Here is a 19,955-nt window from a genome sequence, read left to right as displayed (position 1 = left end):
CAAATATTATTACACATGCCCAGCAGTCAAGCCACCGGGTCTAGGAAAGACGCTTATTTGGTCGATATGGCGGCCATCCACTTCTGCTCATCGTTTCTGTGGCAGTCAGTATTCAAATCCATAGGTATAATGCATGTTTTAGACTCACCTGTCGAAATGGAGCAGCATCCCCAGAACAGGGATGAGCTGCTTCTGGTAGTTCTTATCCTTCTGCTCCAAAAACTGAAGGAGCACGTTTTTCAGATAAAGGTAGTCGATTGACGGACTTCCAGGCCCCGTAGGCGTCTCACTCCTCCGGATAGTCGATGAGCTGCGATCTTTGGACACGGGGGAGCCAACCGCTCTTGATCCCGAATCAATCGACGACCGGGAGGACTGGTTGCCCGAGTCAAACCCGCGCACCTTGGGGTTCTGCATAGAGCGAGACTCGTCGGCCAATGCCTTGTTAGACTTGCGTAGCTTTTCCAGTCGGTTGTTCGTTTCCTCCACTGACCGCCGTAGCTCTGCCTTTTCTTTCTCCAGGTCGCGCACCAGCTTCTCGCTTTCATCCAAAGCATCGCGCAATCGGACCATGTCTTGACGAACGGTGTTGAGTTCCTTGGTCGACCTCTCAGACTGAGAATCGAGCTCGTCGCGCCTACGCCTCCATTCCTTTTGCGAGTGTTCAAGTTCTTCCTTATCCTCCGATGCAGTCCGCAAGGCTTTCTCGGCCTCCCGAATCTTGGTCTTCAATTCCTCTATCTCACGTGCCCGGCGCCGGCCTTGAGTGCTGGCCTCATCCTCTGCGCGGTCTCGTTCTTCAATGGCAGTCTCCATGCGTTCCTTGAAATCACGGACCTTGGCCTCTGCGCGGCCCTCGATATCGTTAAGCAAGCGTCGCATCGTCTCGCCTTCACGGGTTCGTTCGCTGAGTAGACGATGAGCATCTGCCAGCTCTTCCTCCAAGCTTTCACAGCGTTCCCGGGCTTCCTTCATTTGCATCCCAACCTCCGCGACTTGGTCGCGCATGTTGTTCATAAGGCTTTGCGCGCTGGCATGTTGAGCTGTCTTCAATTGAATCTCTTCTCGCAGGCCGTTAAGCTCTTTGTTCAGTTGCGACACCTTGTCTTCGAAGCTTCGAAGCTTGGTCCGAGAAGTTTTCAGATCATCTTGAACCTTGGAGAGATTTGTTGCCATCTTCTCCTTTGCTTCAAATGCTTCCTGTTTCTTGCTCTCTGAGTACCTCAAGTCTGACTGAGCAACCGTCAGTCCCTCTTCAGCTTTCAAGCGGCTATCCGTCTCTTGTCTGATCTTCTGGTTCAGTGTTTTTGCCTCAGCATCTCTTTCCGATACTGTAGATTTGATTTTCTTTAGTTCTGCACGCAAATCGTCGTGCTTGCCCTCGAGAGTTTTGAGCTCGCTTGCCTTGCCTGTGAGGGTTTCTTTGGTTGATTTAAGTTCTGCAGACTCCGCTCGAAGGTTTCTCAGTTCGGGCTGCAGTTTCTGGAGGGTCTCTCGCAGATCTGTAAGGTCTTTAAATCGAGTCGCGGCCAGTTGTTGGGCCGCAGAAAGGTCTGTCTCCAGTGTGGCAGATTTGGCCTTGATCGTTTCATATTCTTCTTTCAAGTCATTGTGCGCCTTGTCGGAGTCGGCAGTCTGAGATGCACTTCTTGTTCGCAGATCAGTAATTTCTTTCTCGAGTTTGGAGATTGTTTCTCCCAGAGCTGTTTTCTCGGCGGTAAGCTCCTTGATTTTGTCCTTGGCCTCAACGTGCTCTTGGCCAATGTTGAGAATGTCGTCCCGGAGAGATTCAATTTCTTCTTTCAAGTCTTCTTCTCCCTTAAGCTTCGCGCTGAGACGGTCGATAGCCGCTTCCTTTTCGCTCAGCTGCACAGTAAGCGCTTCTATCTTTTGCTCGAGTTCACTCAGGTTCGGAGATGTTTGCTCAGGCTCGGGGTTTGATTGCTGAGTATTTTCAGGGGCGGCTGCATTGGTGGGCTTGCTGGTTTCTTCAGCACCCTTGCCACCCTTCTTTTTTTTGTTGTTCTTCTTCTTTTTACCACCACCTGCACCAGCAGCCGGACCAGCAGTTGAGCTAGCAGCCTGAGTATCCGGTCCTGAGGCCTCTTTAGCCACCTCCGGCGTTTTCTGGGAGGGTGTCAAGCTCTTTCGGAGTTCATCAAAATTGGCCTCCTGGCCGCTCGAAACCTTGGCTCTGGCTGACTGCCAGTTTTCATTGTCCTTCAAGTTGCTATCCAGGAAACCAACAATGTTCTGCAGCTTTGTAAGGTCTTCCGCCTTCTGGCCCATATCTGTCTTGAGGTCCGAAACTGCCGTTTCAGTGTCCTTGAGCTGAGATCGAAGACTATCTACCAAGCCCTGTAGCACACCCAGTCGCTTTTCGGTGGATTCCTTTTCTTTCTTTGCTTCCTCAAGTTTGGCATTGAGCTCTGAGCTCTGGTCCTTGTCGTCGGTTTGCGAGGCCTGGGATTTAGCTTGGTCCAACTCATCCGTCTTCTCCTTCAACTCGGTCTTCAGCTTTTCGACCTCAAAATTCGTTTTCTCTACAGCAGCCTCGGCCGTCATAAGTTTAGCTTTCAAGTCATCAAGCTCGCCCTGTTTGGAAGTCTTAAGGGCTTCAATCTCTGAGTCTTGCTTGTCCTTGTTGTCGCGCAGTTCCACCAGTTCCCGAGTAGCAGATTCTAAGTTATGGACCATGCCTTCAGTGGACTCACGTGCAACCGAAAGATCACGCTTGAGCGTCTCAGCCTGGGACTTGAGGGTTTCAACTTCTTCTTGTTTTTCCTTCAATTCAGACTCTAGTCGCGGAAGTTCATTATCAAAAGAAAAGAACTCCTCGCTTTCTTCCTTGGGAGGCGGAGATTTCACCGTGTTCTGTTTAGGGGAGAGGAGACTGGTGAGAGCTCCAACACGTGAAGTGGTTGATGGCGTGGGGGATTTCACTGGAGCGTCCGAGGAACCTTGATTTGCTAGGGAAGTGTCAACACCCAGAGGATCGGTTTTCGCTGCAGAGTCCTCGCCATCTTGGTTGAGATCTGCTTTCTTGATATTGGTTACTTCGTCCCACGCTTCCTTGGCCGAGTTTCGTGCTTCTTCGAATTTCTTTTTGTAATCATCCCTGTCAGTTGTGACCCGCTTAAGTTCCTCCGTGACCATGTCCCCTTTCAAAGAGATTTGATTCAAGTATTCCGTTAAAGCCTTGGGATCGCCTATAGACGTCAAGGGTGTGTTCTCCCGTAAAGCTGCTTCGAATGGTTCGATTGACAAGACACGGGAATGCGCCATCCGATATGCCTTCAAAAGTTCTGTATCCCACGACCCATATGTCAGTACGTCGACTGTATGCGATCGCGACCGGGGCTACCCCATACCATGATATCGTGATTCCAGCCTGTCCAGCTTCCGAAGCTTCACCCTTACCTCCGCAGGCATCTCGGACAGAGACTGGGTCGACTCCGTATTAGGAGCTGCCTCCTTCCCAGTTGACTCTGTGGCGGCTACCGTTTTCTCCTCAGCATTTCCCTCTGAGGTCCCTTCAGCCCCTACGGATTCCGCCTTTGGAGTAGCAGATCGACTTGACCCTTCATCATCCCCAACGGCAAAGTCTGGCTCGAATTCGTTGGGATCGGGGCTTCTTATAGGTGTGCCTGTATTGCGTCGCGGACGTCGTCTGCTCGGGGACAAGTTGCGGGCGGCGGGACGACGAGCGGAGTTGGAGCGGGAGAGGGACTCCTGACGAGCCTGTTCCTCTGCGATCCGAGAGTCGATGGCGTCGCGAAGGCGCTGATAGTCGCGCGAATGTTAGATTCTAGCCAAATAGCACACGAGGGGGTCGGGGAATAATCGCCAAGTAGTTGGAACGCTCGTACCTGAAACATCACCGTGGCAAGTCTGTGGGCCTAGGCCACAGCACGATCAATAAACGAGAGACAGAATAGGAATAAAAGGGAGAGGCAAAAAAGTATTAGAAAAAAGACGGTAGAGAAGGGGCATGGGGATCATGAAGTGGTGAAGCCGGCGTCCTCAGCAAGGACATGGGGAGATTTCGGGATCCAAAGCCAAGAAGAACAGCCAACAGGAGCTGCTGGGGAAAGCCCGGGCCATGGGCGATTGACGTGGAAATAGAGCCTCGTTATTCATTTTTGATGCAGAGAGCAAGGGAAATGAATATATTTGCATTTATAAGAATATTCTACCAGTTTAGAAAAGAAATAAAGATTATTGTATTGAGTTGAAGTGTTTGACCAGATTGGAGTGGAAAGCCCTCGTGCCAAATATAGACATTGAACTATCAACCTTCTCCCACCAGCTCTACGTTTGATTATATTAAGAGTTGAATGATTATTATTTTTAATTTATTTCCAGGTGGATTTATATACTACCGTTTTGATTCATAATTGAATGGATATCTATTGGATAAATTGAAGGCTGCGGAAGACCATTTGGATCGGAGAAGACACCGAAGTGTCATAATATATATTCCAAGGAACAGATGGAAAGGGCCCACACCAAACCCAATATGCCAGTGTCATGGTTATTAAATATTATTATTCTATCTATTTCGATATAAGACATTATGATTTGTTTAAAATAAGAAAAAGAATAAAATTGTGGATGAAATTGACAGACTCCATAACCTCGTAACTATAGACAAAATAACCACCCACCACCAAAAAATAATCAAAGCGAATAACACCACATTTGATATCCACGAGTATCATCTAGAATTCTTCAATGGCTGATTTATTATCACCATGGTCAGACGGTACTATCGGCTTGAACCTTGAAAAACCTTCAACACCAACTCTCGTACTGAGCGCCGATCACCTGCAAGCATCGCCAAGTGCGTCTGCTCCCCCCCTCTTTCTAACGGTCGACTCCTCCCTCCATCATGACCAACTCGACCAACCCAACCACTTGCCAGGAGACTCAAATCCATTAAACCAACCAGCCAGCAGATCGTCTGCCTGCACGTTGTTTTACCTCGCATTAGGATGGTTGCCGCCAAGTTGCCCTGACTCCGTCAACATTATCGGCCTCGGACCTGGGTGACCTCATCTTAGCTACCTTAGCTTGCCTAGCTACAGCGTACCTTGGCCCGATTCTTCCCAGTCTCACATTCCGCCTCCACCCAAATCAAACACCAAACAAGGAGGGAACATGGCCGACAGCGGAGCCCTTGGTGATGTGTCGCTTGAGTCTCCGAGTTTGAGTTCTCTTCTTCACGCATCTTCCTCAGCGCCTTCGTCGACCAACTCTCTTTCTGTCGCGACACCGTTCTCGCCCGCTCTAACCGCCACTCTTTCCTTGGGCCCAGGCATCGCTGATTCCTATCTTCCTCCCCCGCCTTTCTCTCCCCCAATACCTTCAACCATGGCGGGGTGGATTGGATGGGTGTTTTCCTTCATTTTCCAGGTCATCCCCAGTGTGCTATACTGGGTGATCACTTTCTCTACCATAACGCTGCCAACATGGCTCTTCACACTCTTCTCCATGAGCCTGACCTTCACCATGAATTTTACGACCCTGTAAGGCCTTGATTTTCTCTGACTATTTGTGCTTTTTATATTTCTATTTTCTTGCTCACCGTGTTTGCTGACCGATTGATTTATTGATACATAGGCTACTGATCGGATTGGCCCTTTTTTCGACCATTAGCTGGTTCATCCGGTACCGTTTCCTAAACATGTACAGTCGCTTGCCCCCCGAGCCTCAGCGCAAGGAACCGCAGGTCGACCTCTTCCCCGATGTTCAGGAGGGCGATTCGAAGCCAGGACTGGCCAATTACCTCGATGAATTTCTCAGTGCCATCAAGGTCTTCGGTTATCTGGAACGGCCAGTGTTCCACGAATTGACCCGGACAATGCAGACCAGAAAGTTGATTGCCGGTGAAACACTATTGCTAGAGGAAGAGAAAGGATTTTGCTTGGTTGTGGATGGGTTGGTTCAGATATTTGTCAAGTCCATGCGAGAGGGGAAACATGGCCCAAATGAGGAATCGAATGACATGGGAGGCGAGTCTTCCGACGATGAATACCATAGCATCCATGGCAAGCAGGGGTACCAATTGCTCACAGAGGTCAAAAATGGAGCATCAATGTCGTCCCTATTCTCCATTCTGTCGCTGTTCACTGAGGACATTGAACTACGGTATTCCGAGGGCTCTAGTTCCAACGAAACTGGTGCAGATCTTGGTGCAGGCCGGGGTGCCGATTCTTTTCCAGCAAGTCCCGGTGCACCCAGTCCGCAGTCCACTTTCAGGTATCGCAGTGGCTCTGCTCAATTCAATAACAGCAGTGATTTTTTGCCTTCAGTCCCTCCATTGAACCTGGAGGAAAACCACGCCCCGCCAGGACAGGGCCATAATTTTGAGAAAAAGCGACCAGAGAAAGGACAACGAAAGTCCGTTCATCCCGATATTGTGGCACGAGCTATGGTGGACACGACAATTGCAATTATTCCAGCCAGTGCTTTTCGCCGCCTGACAAGGGTATACCCAAGGGCGACTGCGCATATTGTCCAGGTCATTCTTACACGACTACAGAGGGTCACTTTTGCAACGGCACATTCATACCTAGGTCTTACCAGCGATGTCTTGGGAATTGAAAAACAGATGACGAAGTTTACCACGTATGACCTGCCAAACGACATGCGAGGTGCAGCTTTGGATCGTCTAAAAGACAAATTTATCAAAGAACGTGACCGCTTGGGCACCGAGGAAATTAGCAAAGGAATCGCGTTGCACAATCCTTTTGCGGGTAGGAGGCCCCATTCGAGCAGTTTCTTGCGAAAGGAAGCTGCCATTCATGCGAAGATGGCCCCAAGACGCCCTTCTTCTGCTGCAGGTCCGGACCATATGATCAATGAGCGTGAAGCCGCAGGAGTTAGTCCAGGGGATCTTTTGTCTACTATCCAACTCTCCCGGTTCGGGCCTAGGCACGACAGCTTTGCCCCCAAATTGCTTAGCCCTCTTACTGAAACCGAGCATGCCCCTTTTAGTCCACCTGCCATGCCTTCTCATGCCTCTCCTTTTCGCCATCGCAAAGAGTCCGTTGATGAAGACGCCCTATTCCGGGATTCTATCCTAGAATGCATCATGAAGGGAATCGGGCTCGCTGGAAGCACTCGTGATGCGTTGAGAAAGAACAGCTATTCGGGCGATGCATCTCCAAAACTCCTCTCATACGACTCGAGACGCCAAAAAGCGGTGTTCAGTAACAATGCATTTGGATTCATTGACCCATACGATGTATCTGGAGATGGCGAGACGGAGTCGATGATGTCAATGTCTGTTACCAGTGCTGGTGGCACATCGCCTATCATAAATCTGAAGGATGAGCTCCGAAACGATATCGAGATTGTTTACTTTCCGCAAGGATCGGTCCTTGTTGAACAAGGAGAACGCCATCCGGGTCTCTACTATGTTATTGACGGTTTCTTGGACGTGGGTATGCCCGAGAAAGATCGAGGTGAAGATCTTGTAGGGTCATCCAAGTCCGTGTTGGGACAGCCACACGAGGAGCTTTTCCCATCTCTGGGGCGTACAACGACCGGATCGTCCCGCGCATCGGCCACCACAGCTACGAATGACCCTAGAAAGAAGAAGCAGTCGCGCAAATCACTTTACATGATCAAGCCTGGTGGAATTCAAGGCTATGTGGGATCTGTCGCATCGTACCGATCACACACTGACGTTGTCGCTAAAACGGATGTGTACGTGGGATTCCTTCCTAGAGCATCTCTGGAGAGGATAGCAGAACGGTACCCGATTGCTCTGTTGACGCTGGCCAAAAGAATAACAAGCCTCCTGCCTCGCTTGCTCCTTCACATAGATTTCGCCCTCGAATGGGTACAGGTGCATGCTGGCCAAGTTATATTCCACCAAGGCGATGAAAGCGATGCTATTTACCTTGTCTTGAATGGGCGCTTGCGTTCAGTTCTCGAGGGTCCCAATGGGAAAATGACTGTCATTGGCGAATATGGTCAAGGAGAGAGCGTTGGTGAGCTGGAAGTTATGACAGAATCGACGCGACCAGCAACTCTGCACGCAATTCGGGATACAGAATTGGCCAAATTCCCTAGGTCTCTCTTTAACAGCCTTGCCCAGGAACATCCCGGAATCACAATCCAGGTTTCTAAGCTCATCGCGCAGCGGATGCGAGATTTGGTAGAACATCCGGTGTCCGAAAAGGGTATCGAATATGCCAATGCTGGTGGGGTCAAGACAGCGACATCTACCGTCAATCTTCGCACGGTTTGTATCTTGCCAGTAACGGCTGGTGTTCCTGTGGTCGAGTTCGGCCATCGATTGCTGAATGCCTTCCATCAGGTTGGGGTAACAAATGGGGTGACATCCCTGAACCAAGCGGCTATTCTTAACCATTTAGGCCGCCATGCCTTTAGCAAGATGGGAAAGCTGAAGTTGTCGCAGTATTTGGCTGACCTGGAGGAGAAATACGGAATGGTTTTGTACATTGCAGACACCAACGTGAATTCACCATGGACCCAAACATGCATAACGCAGGCCGATTGTATTTTGCTCGTTGGGCTTGCCGAATCATCGCCCGTTATTGGAGAATATGAGAGGTTCTTGCTTGGAATGAAGACAACGGCTAGGAAGGAGCTTGTGCTGTTACATTCAGAGCGGTACTGCGCCGCTGGGTTGACACGCCGATGGTTAAAGAACCGAGTCTGGATCAATGGAGGGCACCATCACATCCAAATGTCCTTCCGACTGACGACTGAGCCATCACACCCGCAGACTAAACGCTTTGGAACAGTTCTCAAGCAAAGAGTGCAAGTCCTCCAGGCTGAAATTCAAAAGTACACTTCGCGGCGGATCCATCAATCACCTCTATACTCCTCGCAAACCCCGTTCAAAGGAGACTTCCATCGTCTCGCGCGTCGACTTTGCGGTAGATCTGTTGGACTCGTGCTTGGAGGCGGAGGTGCTCGTGGTATCGCCCAAGTGGGTGTGATCAAAGCCCTTGAAGAAGCAGGAATTCCTATCGATATCATTGGGGGAACCTCAATTGGATCATTTATTGGCGCCCTCTATGCGCGGGATGCTGATATCGTACCAATGTATGGTCGTGCGAAGAAGTTTGCTGGCCGCATGGGTAGCATGTGGCGTTTTGCTCTGGATCTGACTTACCCAACTGCCTCATATACGACAGGCCATGAATTCAACCGGGGTATTTTCAAGACATTCGGAGACAGCCAAATTGAGGACTTCTGGCTGGAATTCTACTGCAATACTACCAATATCAGCCGATCGCGCCCGGAATACCATTCATCTGGCTACATCTGGCGCTACGTCCGTGCTTCAATGTCACTGGCGGGCCTTATACCCCCAATGTGTGACGAAGGAAGCATGCTCCTCGATGGTGGCTACATTGACAATCTGACTGTGGCCCACATGAAAGGTCTAGGCGCAGATGTTATATTTGCTGTCGATGTCGGCTCCATAGACGACAACACCCCTCAAGCTTATGGGGACTCGCTTTCTGGATTCTGGGCCACGGTCAACCGCTGGAACCCCTTTTCCTCGTGCCCCAATCCACCAACTTTGTCTGAAATCCAGGCGCGATTGGCATATGTGTCTTCTATCGATAACCTCGAGCGGGCCAAGAACACGCCTGGCTGTCTGTACATGCGCCCACCGATCGATCCGTATGGAACCTTGGAGTTTGGCAAATTTGACGAGATCTATAAGGTTGGTTACGACTTTGGGAAGCAGTATTTGGATAAACTCAAGAACGAGGGCTCGCTACCAATACCAGAGGAGACAGAAGAGAAAAAGAAGCTACAACGAACCATGGCTCCACGAAGGGCAAGTATATAACGAGCTTTTCTTTCTTTGTGTTATCGTTTTTGCTTTTCTTGTTTTTTATTTTTATTTTTATTTTTTATTTTTTATGAGTGTGAATGATGCTCGATGACGTTATAAAAAGAGCGGGAGTTCCAGGGCAACTTTTCATTTGAGCGATTCTAGCCCTACGCATTATACCACTACCTGCTGCTGTTCAACACATTGCATGGAATTATTAAAATGCTGTATTTATCTGTCTTGCTTGACCGTCAATTTTTTGAACCTGCATAAAGCTATGTATGTGTGCCTGAACAAGTTGTATTGGACTGACATGCCCAAGAAGTTAACACCTTTTAGCGCCCTCAAGTAAAAATTATGGAAATTTTGAGCCATGTATCATGATTCAGATAAGTATGTAAAAGAAAGAATGGTATATAACATGACAAAGCAAGCAGGAATATTAAAGTAATATTAAACAAGAAATACGAAGCCATAAATGGCCTCACCCAGCCACTGGCTGGGATAAAAGAATCGAAAAAAGATCATAGATCGTTTCATTCCATCCCACATACACAAACCGTCCTCGTGGTAATGGATAGGATATTATATTGTACTTCGTAAGCTGCCATCATGCACGACAGGAGAACGATAACACCCCCTGCATGCTTAAGCACACCGAGTCGACGCTTAAACGGTGTCAGCTGGGCGATCAGCCGGTGCATCAAGTGGCGCCCGACCAGCAGGGGCGGGGTGACTGGCACCGTTCTTCTCACGGTGAGGATCGGGGGTGGCGTTCTCCCGACGGTAGGCCCAGAGGGAGGCGACCTCAAGGAAGATGGCAAAGAAGGTGAAAATACTGGTTGACTGGGTTAGATGGTTATGAAACAAGAGTATGATTCTGGGGAGCTTACAAGGTCAGGAACATGAATGCCTCGTTGGCCTTTTTCTTGGAGCAGCTTAGACCAAAGGGAGAGTTGACGAAGCATGAGTGCCAGTTGTAGTCTTGGGCGGCGAAGATGAATGCAGTCAACCATCTGGATAGGAGGGGGTGTTAGTAGCTGTTTTCTGATGTAGGTGTGGATGGGTAGATGGATGGACATACAAGTAGGAGAAGATGATGTCGATGGCAAGGACGAACTTGCTTAGGGCCTTGGGCAAGAAAGGAGAGACGAAAGCCGGCAAAAAGAAGGCGACGGACATAACGGCCTGTCAGAGGTCAGAAGAGGTTCGTTGGAGGAAAGAGGTGCAAGACGTACGATGACTTCTTGGTAGATGATATGTTGACCACGGGGACCTTTGCTGATGAAATAGGAGGTTATTCCCATAACGATGACAGCACTAATCCACTGCATGGCACGAGTGACGAGCTGCAGTGGACGGGCGATAGCGCTTGTAAACATGACTGCTGAGTTGGACTGGATATCCTTAAGAAAAATAGTTGATTCAAGTATATAAGAAAGCAGACCCCCGGGCCTGGAGTATATGTACTATATGATGCTCGTAGATGATAGGAAAAAGAAACGAGACGAGACCTGAGAGGGGGACTCAAGCCAGGCTTTATACGCCCACAGCTCGAGCAATAGGACCTCAACATCAACTACTGCTCGAAAACCCGACTGAGCCGGATCCAACCTTCCCTCTGCGTCAAAGCTTCTGGATCGTGGCGTTAGCACTAGCAGCAGATCCACGGTCGTTTAGCAGGGAAAGAGAAAAAAAAGCAAAGGGTATTCCGTTCCCCAGATGCGTCATGATGTGATTTGCATGTTGTAAGTCTGATTGTTGTCGTCTGATTTGATCCTCGCATGCCATTTGTCGACCCTAATTATTTCACTTGTCTAGCTTGGAGCCCAACTTGCGCCGTTTTTTTTCGCATGAGGTCCTTTTGGATGCGTTGTGTGTGTTCCCCTCGCGGGACTGTTTACCTGGTGAGGGGAAAGCAGGGGATGGACGTGCGTTGTAGATGTCAAGTTGTGAAGAGAGAACAGGGAGAGTGGCATAGGGAGCTGCAGGAAGCTCAACAAAATGGGATGTGATCTGCAAAAACAACGGGTTAGAAAACCATAGAGGGGATGAGTTGCAAGGGAGACTGAGGTTGTTCAAACCAGGGAGAGACATGGCGTTGCGTGACTTCGGGATTGGATGCCGGAGGGGATATGCTCGACAGTCGGCGGCGAGAGGTGAAAACAAAATGATAGTGGTATGATGGTAAAAAGGCAAATCAACAGGGAGAGGCAACTGAAAAAGAAGACCGAGAGGGGAAACCTGACGATGGATTGACTCATGGATGGTCGGTTGGCTGCTTGTCTGGCTGTGGCTTGTCGAATGGCATCAGATGATGTTCACCCCGCGCAGGGTTGCAAAGTACCGCACAGGAACAACTTGTTCTCTCGCTGCTCAATGAAGCTATTGCAGTGCTGATCCAGGGAATCATATCACCCCAGCCAGTCTGATGGGCAGAAGCTATCAGTCATGAATCACAACAATAGCAGACCCATCTGGCCCAATCTTGATTCCCCTTCCTGATTCATGATCCAAGGGATGGAAAAGAAAACAATGGGCTTCATCGAGAAAAAAGAGTGGACGCCACTGGTGCTGGGTGCATCATGTGAAGAAAAACAGCCCGTGGGTGCAGGAAGTAGCTGCGAGGTGGTCATTGGAGAATGCGGGCGATTCATCCAAGCTACTATTGAAGCTCCAACTAATTGGCGATCATCTTACTTGACGCCGGAACGCTCGGATTCTGGCGGTTGGAAGTGGATATCCAAGGTGGATGGATGCCCACAGGGCTGAATGGCATGATTTCATTCGGCGGTCATGGTTTACAGCATGGCATTATGTAGACACCCAAGGTGGAAGAAATTCTGGTGGAATGATAAAAATAAATAATAAGACTCATTGATATCCATTTGTATAACCCCAGATTTGACAGTCTTCGGATAAATCTTGTCTGGGGTACACAAGGCGGACAGTAAGGGGCATCAGATGGATAAAATGCTGGATGCACCTTGACTAAGTACAACATGAGTGAAATGCAAGGATGAAAAAAAAGACCATAATTCAGCAACTGCAATGTAACTTTAATGGAAGAACTTGATAAGCACTGAGACAACAAAGACTAAGGTAGTGGATATACAAATATGTTACAACGTAGATCGACATCTGGGAAATTACGACAGCTTCACAATGCAACTCCTGCTATTCAAACTTGATAGACGATGTCCATTTTAATCCCGTTACGCCTGATTCCCTGCGTTTCATCAGTCATCCTCCTTTATCCCTCGCGCCGTGGATAACATCATCGTGATCTAAGTCTTTGTCTTCATTTCAAGGGGCGATTTTTTTTTTTTCAACATTAATGGTGCATCAGTGTTGAGATGGCACAACCAGAAAACCACATTTTATCACGAAGTCACATTTCCAAGATCGTGTTCCTAGACGTTGGGTCAGCCATTACCTTCTCATCAGTGAATTCCGACATACCTTAATGTATTCACTGCCCTTCTCCAGGTACTCCTCTCGCGAAATAGACAGTTGGCCCAGCTCCGACCCCGACGCCCATTGTGCCGCTCCTTTCCAGGCATCCAGGACCGGGTCGGATGCACGGCGGACATTCAACTCTGTAGTGACAGGGAGCAATCCCCGGAAATCATTGCGGAAACGTTCATCGAATCCCTGGAAGAGCGTGTTTCCGCCCGTCAGGAACACATCACGTAGCAAATTTGTTTGGTCGGTCGGGTTGGTGTATCGTTGGTTGACAATGTCAGCAGCAATCTCGACCAATCCCGCTTGATCTACACCTGCGATGGACGGTTTGAACACCACCTCTGGCACTCGGATACGCTCTACATTCAGGTGAATCTGATGAGCCTCGCGTTGACTTTCAGGGTCAAAGGGCCAGGGACCACGCAAGAAGGCATGGACCAGACTCTTCGTCCAGTCGGATTGCGCAGCGAGCGTGTGATTCTCAGTGAACTCAGGATCGTACTGAAGGAGTTCGTTTTCGGCATTATTGAGCATCCCACCAAGGTCTTCTTCCTCCTCTTCATCACTTTGATCTCCAGTAGCAACGGTACGGTAAACACCCCAATCGTCGTCGTTCGCACCAAAGTCATCGTCGTCACCACCTCTCCGACGTTTCTTCGGTCCATCTGCTGCCAGATTGGCAAGGGTCTTCATACGCATCTGGCTTGCCAATGATTTTCGATTGCCAAGGTCGGCCTTCAGCCTGTCACGTTCCTTGATCCTTTGGAGTAGGTTCTGGTGGAATATTAGTAATGGTGTGCAGACTTCAAAAGCATAAACCTTACCTGTCGATTAGCCCTCCGTTCAGCAATCCAGTTATCAAAATCATTCTCTCGCCTTTCCCGATCAAGGCGCTCCTCTTCTTCGCGACGAGCCTTCTCGCGTTCCTTCTCCGCCTTTGCACGTTGCCGAGCCTCAACATTCGACTTCATAAGCCGCTGATGGCGTTTCTCCTTCAATCCTGCCTCATCCAATTGCTCATCTGGGACATCCAACAAGGGAAACGACATTTCCTCCGAGGGCTCCTCATTCTCTTCAATTCCAAGGTCCTTATTCCTCGATCGTTTGATAGACTTTTCTAGGTCCCGAATCAGTCGGTCCAGGTGTGCTTCATCTTTCAGGTCTTCGGCTTCCAAAATACGCCTGGCCTCCTTCTTGGTTTCCGATGCAAGGCCATTTTGTAAATCCTTGTAGTATTCCAACTCTTGCTCTTTCTTCATGAGCTTTTCCAACCGCATCTTCGCCGCTTGTTCTTGAAGTCGACGTCCACTCTCTTTTTTCCTCTCTGCTATACGCGCGAGTTCCTCCTCTGTTTTCTCTTGAACCACATGCTCCGTAAAGGGGTATTGAACGACATGGTCCCGGTCCTCGAGTCCAGTCCAGTCCAAGAAGCCACTCAGCTCCCAGTCAAAGTCTGTGGAAACATAGCAATGCTTATGCACGAGGTCCTCCATCTGGTGTTCTGTCATCTTGGCCGGGAATGTCGGGTACTTCAGTCTCATCAACTTCAGCAGGTATTCCGATGTCTGCATGCCGCCCCAATTTAGTCGTGAGCAATTCGCGAGTTGTGCTTTATTGTTCAAGACGGGAATTACATGCGTCGATGTATGAGACGAGGAAACGATAAGTCCGTTGGATCCACGGTTGTACCGATAGGAGAAAAGGGAGTCAATTCCGTAGGCAACAGATGGCGCAGAGTAGCACTCGAACAGGATCTCGTTCATCACTAAAGGAAAGCAAAATGTCAGCATAAAAAGCAACCACACACCCATTGACAACTTGACGTACTCTTTCTTGGGTAGTTCGGATTCGCAATAGGCTCCGTCATCACGACGGGTCGGTCGATTCCTCCGTTGGCCCCATCCACTCCCAATTTGATGAAGATGTAGTCCAGCAATCCTTCCATGACATCCCAGTTTCCAACAACACTGCTACCGGGATCGAAGGCATACCGGAGCTGACCACGGGTTGTAGCATCAACGTAGGCATCGCTTCCGATGAATTGACATGCCTTGTTGAGCTTTCGGTCACGGTATCGGCTCATCACAGGGGGAAGAGTGACCCGGGGGTTCTTATCGAAGGACCAACCGGCCTTGACGAGGCTGGAACCTGATGAAAGAAATAAAGTATTAGCTACAAACTCACAGCGACCCAGCGTGTAGGATTGTCGTTGTACTCACCATTATCAATGACGATGGCGCTCGTATCGGCTTTGGACCTGCTCTGTTCATACCCCTCCGGCTGCGGTGCATGATACCCCTTGAACGGATAGTCTATAGTATTGTAGAGCTTCGGTGCAGGTTTCGCGGCCGCTTTCTCGGAGGCGGTTATCGAATAGCGACCGGGAAGGATCGTCTGCTCTGAGATAATAGTCATGGCGGCCTTGGAGGTTGAAGACAGACTAGGAACTCAGGAGCTTTCGGATGGCGTCGTTCACCGCATCGCAGTCGGTCGCAGATAGTAATGTGGCGAGTGGGAGGGAAATAAGGAATATGAAACTGTTCCTGGTGACCTGGAGCTGATAAAGAGCCAGGATAATGCAGCAGTGGATGAGATGATTGTGGTGCTTGAACCCCAGGATCGCTCGGCGCAGTTGGAGAAATTCCGGGCGTTTGTATGCCGCCAAGACTGGCCGGCCTGCTGGGACTCTAGAGCATAACATCACCGTCACGGACTGCGGGCCATTGTGCTACACTACACTTGGAATTTCGAAGCAAAAAGAAAAGATGGTGTCTCCATTCTACCTATGTATGTCATTCCATAATCCAATATCTCATGCCTTCGTAACTGGGAATTAAATGTGCGCAGCGCAACTTTACGATGGCTCTTGCAAGTTCTCCGTAGCTAGATAGCGTCAATTAGATGCAAAAGATACGGAGATCGAGATGCCGTACCTTCTAGGTGGAAAAGAACATTTGACTGGTAGTTCTTGAACATCTGAGCCACGAGTTCCACGTTCATATTTTGAATGTTGACCTCCTAAGAAGCATTAGTCAGTTGCCAAAGCCCAACAGACAACTAGGGCAAATCGTGTACCTGGAGATTCTTGTTCATGACCATAACGGACTCATTCAGTTTCTCCTGAATATCTCTCAGTAATTGGACTTGGAAACATAGTTCGCTTCTGATGACTTACAATGTTGTTGGTGATTCGAGAAAGCAGCAAAGCCTGCTGATGCTCATGAGGACTCTCCTGCAAAGTCAAATATTAGCCATGAGCTTCCCCATGAGTAACAACCAGTCTTCAATTCTGTGCATGACTTACCATCTTGGGATCTTAATGAGGGTTGTTGATGATGGAAAGTTGTTTATTTTTGCTTGTGTTTGGAACCCGACCAGCAATTCGAGTCACGTGATTATATACAGAACAATGTCTCCTACCAATCCTGCTCGTTTTCAGCAAACAATAAAATCAAGATGCGTATTTTTCATTCAAAAATAAGATAAAGAAGGGCCTGGTGCTGCTACAAGAAGTTTCATCAGTGATGAGAATTTTCCTTGAGGTTCTGATACAATGCGGTTGCCGTACCAAGCAGCCGCCTCCGGTTCGTCTTGTGTCAAGATTCCTCTCCGCAATTGCTAACAACCGCAGCGACTTCATCCCAACATCTCTTTCTTCTTGACCTCCTAAATATCCCATCTACAGTTTAATTCACCATGGCCCCTCCAACACCTGCTGAGATAGAGGCTCATCAGCGGCTTCTCGATAGTCTCGACATCGCCCCGATTCCGCGTCCCTTCCGCAATCCCAACTGGAAACCATCGCAGCGCCGCAACAAGAACGTCAAGCAGCTCCTTTCAGAAAGCTCCCGGAAAGAAGCATCAGTGCTGGCAACGCAGGCCAACTCCGGCGCTACAACTCCTTTGCCTACTACCAGCACAGATGGTAGCCAGACCCCTGCTGAAGGCGCTTCACGGGATCCGAACATTGCCCAGGCGGCGCAGAACCTATCGACCCTCGTCCTGGAGAAGAACGCACGAGCAGCTGTGCCCTCAGGGCCTTCGGTCACTTATACAAACATTGAGTCGGCGCCTTCGGTGCATTCGTTCCATCAGAAACGCTATTGCGATATCACTGGACTGCCAGCCCCGTACACGGACCCAAAGACAAGATTGAGATATCACGATAAGGAGGTCTTCAGTGTCATCAGAACGTTGGCACAAGGTGTACCGGAAACCTACCTGGAAGCCAGAGGTGCCAATGTTATTCTGAAATAAGACGTACCCTTTACTGGGCGCTTCTGCGTTTTACGAAATTGTTCTTTGGGAAATAGACTGGTGAGTTATACACTAGAAAAGACCATATTCCAATATTAATTCAAGTTCATTTTAGATACTACTATCATAATTGTCCAATATGGGATATGTACGACCATCACAGTCAAGCCCTTTCCACCCACCGTGCCCCTCTCGAGACAGGTTCAAGAAAACGCTCCGGCTTATTCGTGATCTTTTAAATAAATGTCGATCTTCGCCTTGTGCTAGTTGCACTCGACTAGTACCGATGTTCCACCAAATGGAAATCAGTTACAGCATCCGGAGATGCTGTCGTCGCGGCGTGTTGTTGGGGCAGCATGAAGCATGCGAGCCTATAAGGGAATTGGACTCTTGGGAAATGAAATATCTAGGGCAGGAAAATCAGGGGCATGAGTATGGTTTGTTTTAGAAAACAGTCCCAAGCTGCCAGAGCAGTACATCTTGTATATTGCAGCGTTGTCATTGGAAGGCGAATATCATAATTCCTTTTCTCAACCAGTTATCATTATTCCTGGTGGCCAAAAGTGTCGAAATTCCAAGTATAGAATGATTGTAGGATTGGCTGGTGACTCGAATAATAAAGTCGGAAGAGGAAGAAATTCGTTGGCTGTGTGGATTTGAAGAGTGTGCTTTGCGGCCTGCAGACCGCCGACCAGATCGGGACTAGCACAATTGGACGCAAGACAACCGTGGCAGAATCGTTTGCGATGGGACATTTTGTTTACTGTGAAGCCTAACGACTGTCTGCAAACAGTGTTAAACTAGAACGACTCATTCTCATATCTCCTAATTCTTTTAGGATCTGATTTGACTTTCATTCAAATCGGACACCAAATCTCGCTGGGATTTATCATCACAACTCCGACGCGCACACCAAATTCGACATCCGCCTTCGACGCAGCTACTCCTTTTCCACTCCACACCTGACGAATTTCCACCCGCTCATTCGGCCTTGGAATTGATTAATCAACTGGTGCGATCCGATATCTATAAAGTATACGAGGCATTTCGCTGGGCAGCTTGCTATATTTATTGCGCATATAATTTCAACTGGGTAAACGCAAAGATGCCAACCATGTGGCTGTCCGAAAACCAAAGTATGCAGTGCCCTACTTTCGCGTGGAGGCCTTGATCCAAAGATTTTGGATTTTGGATATTGGGATGGTTTCAATCCCGTTTATGGTTTTTTTTTTTCCATTGCTAACCCGTGTTAAATAGAGGTCGGTGTGATCTTTTGCTCTGGTGGTAGGTGAAACTGAGGCCCTTCAGCGTTATCTCTTCATACTGGGGTGACTCTGTTTTCGATATATGTTTCTGACTATGATATAGGAGCTCTATTCCTGTTTGGCGGAGTAGTTATGTTCTTTGATCGTTCGCTGTAAGTTTGCATTCAGCTTCATGTCCAGCTTTGTCGAGTTAATAGGAACTAATGCGATATTCATTTACAGGCTTGCCATGGGAAATGTACGTTGACCACGCCCCTAATTCGATATCGAATATTAGCCCCTGAAAAACTTCCAACGCTCCAATTCGCATAGCTGATCTTCTCTAGATCTTGTTCCTTATCGGATTGACTCTCATCATCGGACTCGAAAAAACAATTGCCTTCTTCTCCCGCCGTCAAAAGCTCAAGGGCACCGTTGCTTTCGCATCTGGCATTCTTCTCATTCTCCTGCGCTGGCCTCTGACTGGCTTCCTCATCGAGCTGTACGGTCTCTTCATACTCTTTGGCGACTTCTTAATCACCATCGGCCAATTTGCTGGGAATATCCCCGTCGTGGGTCCATACATCCAGCGAGCCCTTGAGATATTGGCTGGCGGTAGAAGCAACGCAGAACTGCCGGTATAGTCGTTGTTATCGTTGCACAAAAGTTTGCATTAGCCCCTGCATGAGTTTTTTGGCGCAAAAAGAGACGAGACTTTGAAATTTTAATGTGTATGGATACGCGAACCCTTATGAGGCCTGGTCAGACGGCTACGGATTGATTTGTTACTATATTTGATATCTTGGTCTTATGCCTCTGCTCACCAGGTCTCAAATGGGAAACTGTTGTGTTAAATGTACGAGTTGACGTGATATGTGCTAGAGTTTTGTAATTACTAATGGCTGCTTTCTTTTGTTGTTAGTCTCATTCTATTCGAAGTAGCATGGTGACATCCCAGCTGATGATTGTCTCATCCGCAGCAAGATGTCACCAAAACTTGATGATATGCCAAATGATTATCCGAGCTATAATCGAATTCCATATTTTATTTCAGCTTTGGTGCGGTTCATTAAATGGTTTTGAAAAGTTGTACTGTGATCAGTACCTATTGAACATATCTACTGGGTTATGTTTGACATAAAAAAAGTAATAAAGAAAAA

At 48.5% G+C, this 19,955-nt stretch overlaps 8 protein-coding genes across 8 annotated transcripts; 3 read left to right on the top strand and 5 right to left on the bottom strand.

Moving 5' to 3' along the window:
- Positions 1–53: 53 nt before the first annotated feature.
- Positions 54–3,878, bottom strand: ASPWEDRAFT_174863 (putative vesicle-mediated transport protein (Imh1); the record flags this gene model as incomplete). Its single annotated transcript, XM_040831284.1, has 4 exons — positions 54–96; positions 149–3,305; positions 3,372–3,783; positions 3,870–3,878. 4 exons carry the CDS (start codon positions 3,876–3,878, stop codon positions 54–56), a joined length of 3,621 nt encoding a protein of 1,206 aa, XP_040687135.1.
- Positions 3,879–5,160: 1,282 nt separating this feature from the next.
- On the top strand, positions 5,161–9,844 carry nte1 (lysophospholipase; the record flags this gene model as incomplete). Its single annotated transcript, XM_040837876.1, has 2 exons — positions 5,161–5,528; positions 5,623–9,844. The coding sequence occupies 2 exons, from the start codon at positions 5,161–5,163 to the stop codon at positions 9,842–9,844; spliced, it is 4,590 nt and encodes a 1,529-aa protein (XP_040687134.1).
- A 327-nt stretch (positions 9,845–10,171) lies between these two features.
- On the bottom strand, positions 10,172–11,309 carry ASPWEDRAFT_622364 (uncharacterized protein). Its single transcript, XM_040838624.1, has 4 exons — positions 11,068–11,309; positions 10,914–11,017; positions 10,723–10,845; positions 10,172–10,667 (listed from the first exon to the last, which is right to left on the bottom strand). Exons 1-4 carry the CDS (start codon positions 11,209–11,211, stop codon positions 10,499–10,501), a joined length of 540 nt encoding a protein of 179 aa, XP_040687133.1. The 5' UTR covers positions 11,212–11,309; the 3' UTR covers positions 10,172–10,498.
- Positions 11,310–11,424: 115 nt separating this feature from the next.
- On the bottom strand, positions 11,425–12,215 carry ASPWEDRAFT_622473 (uncharacterized protein). Its single transcript, XM_040838627.1, has 2 exons — positions 11,914–12,215; positions 11,425–11,845 (listed from the first exon to the last, which is right to left on the bottom strand). Exons 1-2 carry the CDS (start codon positions 12,091–12,093, stop codon positions 11,639–11,641), a joined length of 387 nt encoding a protein of 128 aa, XP_040687132.1. The 5' UTR covers positions 12,094–12,215; the 3' UTR covers positions 11,425–11,638.
- An 832-nt stretch (positions 12,216–13,047) lies between these two features.
- Positions 13,048–15,936, bottom strand: ASPWEDRAFT_622470 (actin-related protein ARP5). The gene is made up of 4 exons (XM_040838626.1): positions 15,514–15,936; positions 15,122–15,442; positions 14,119–15,059; positions 13,048–14,068 (listed from the first exon to the last, which is right to left on the bottom strand). The coding sequence occupies exons 1-4, from the start codon at positions 15,707–15,709 to the stop codon at positions 13,262–13,264; spliced, it is 2,265 nt and encodes a 754-aa protein (XP_040687131.1). The 5' UTR covers positions 15,710–15,936; the 3' UTR covers positions 13,048–13,261.
- A 121-nt stretch (positions 15,937–16,057) lies between these two features.
- Positions 16,058–16,626, bottom strand: ASPWEDRAFT_43515 (DASH complex subunit DAD4). The gene is made up of 5 exons (XM_040836043.1): positions 16,599–16,626; positions 16,470–16,526; positions 16,370–16,414; positions 16,228–16,312; positions 16,058–16,177 (listed from the first exon to the last, which is right to left on the bottom strand). Exons 1-5 carry the CDS (start codon positions 16,599–16,601, stop codon positions 16,149–16,151), a joined length of 219 nt encoding a protein of 72 aa, XP_040687130.1. The 5' UTR covers positions 16,602–16,626; the 3' UTR covers positions 16,058–16,148.
- A 363-nt stretch (positions 16,627–16,989) lies between these two features.
- On the top strand, positions 16,990–17,551 carry ASPWEDRAFT_160227 (uncharacterized protein; the record flags this gene model as incomplete). Its single annotated transcript, XM_040829785.1, has 1 exon — positions 16,990–17,551. A coding segment is annotated over one exon (562 nt), but the record flags the coding sequence as incomplete, so codon positions are not given.
- A 774-nt stretch (positions 17,552–18,325) lies between these two features.
- Positions 18,326–19,917, top strand: ASPWEDRAFT_43513 (Got1 family protein). The gene is made up of 5 exons (XM_040836042.1): positions 18,326–18,687; positions 18,809–18,835; positions 18,920–18,968; positions 19,039–19,054; positions 19,143–19,917. Exons 1-5 carry the CDS (start codon positions 18,657–18,659, stop codon positions 19,437–19,439), a joined length of 420 nt encoding a protein of 139 aa, XP_040687128.1. The 5' UTR covers positions 18,326–18,656; the 3' UTR covers positions 19,440–19,917.
- Positions 19,918–19,955: the final 38 nt, after the last annotated feature.

This window comes from Aspergillus wentii, assembly GCF_001890725.1.
Source record: "Aspergillus wentii DTO 134E9 unplaced genomic scaffold ASPWEscaffold_6, whole genome shotgun sequence".
Lineage (NCBI taxonomy): Eukaryota > Fungi > Ascomycota > Eurotiomycetes > Eurotiales > Aspergillaceae > Aspergillus > Aspergillus wentii.
Note: the sequence above shows the minus strand (reverse complement) of the source record. Positions and strands in the feature narration are given on the sequence as shown.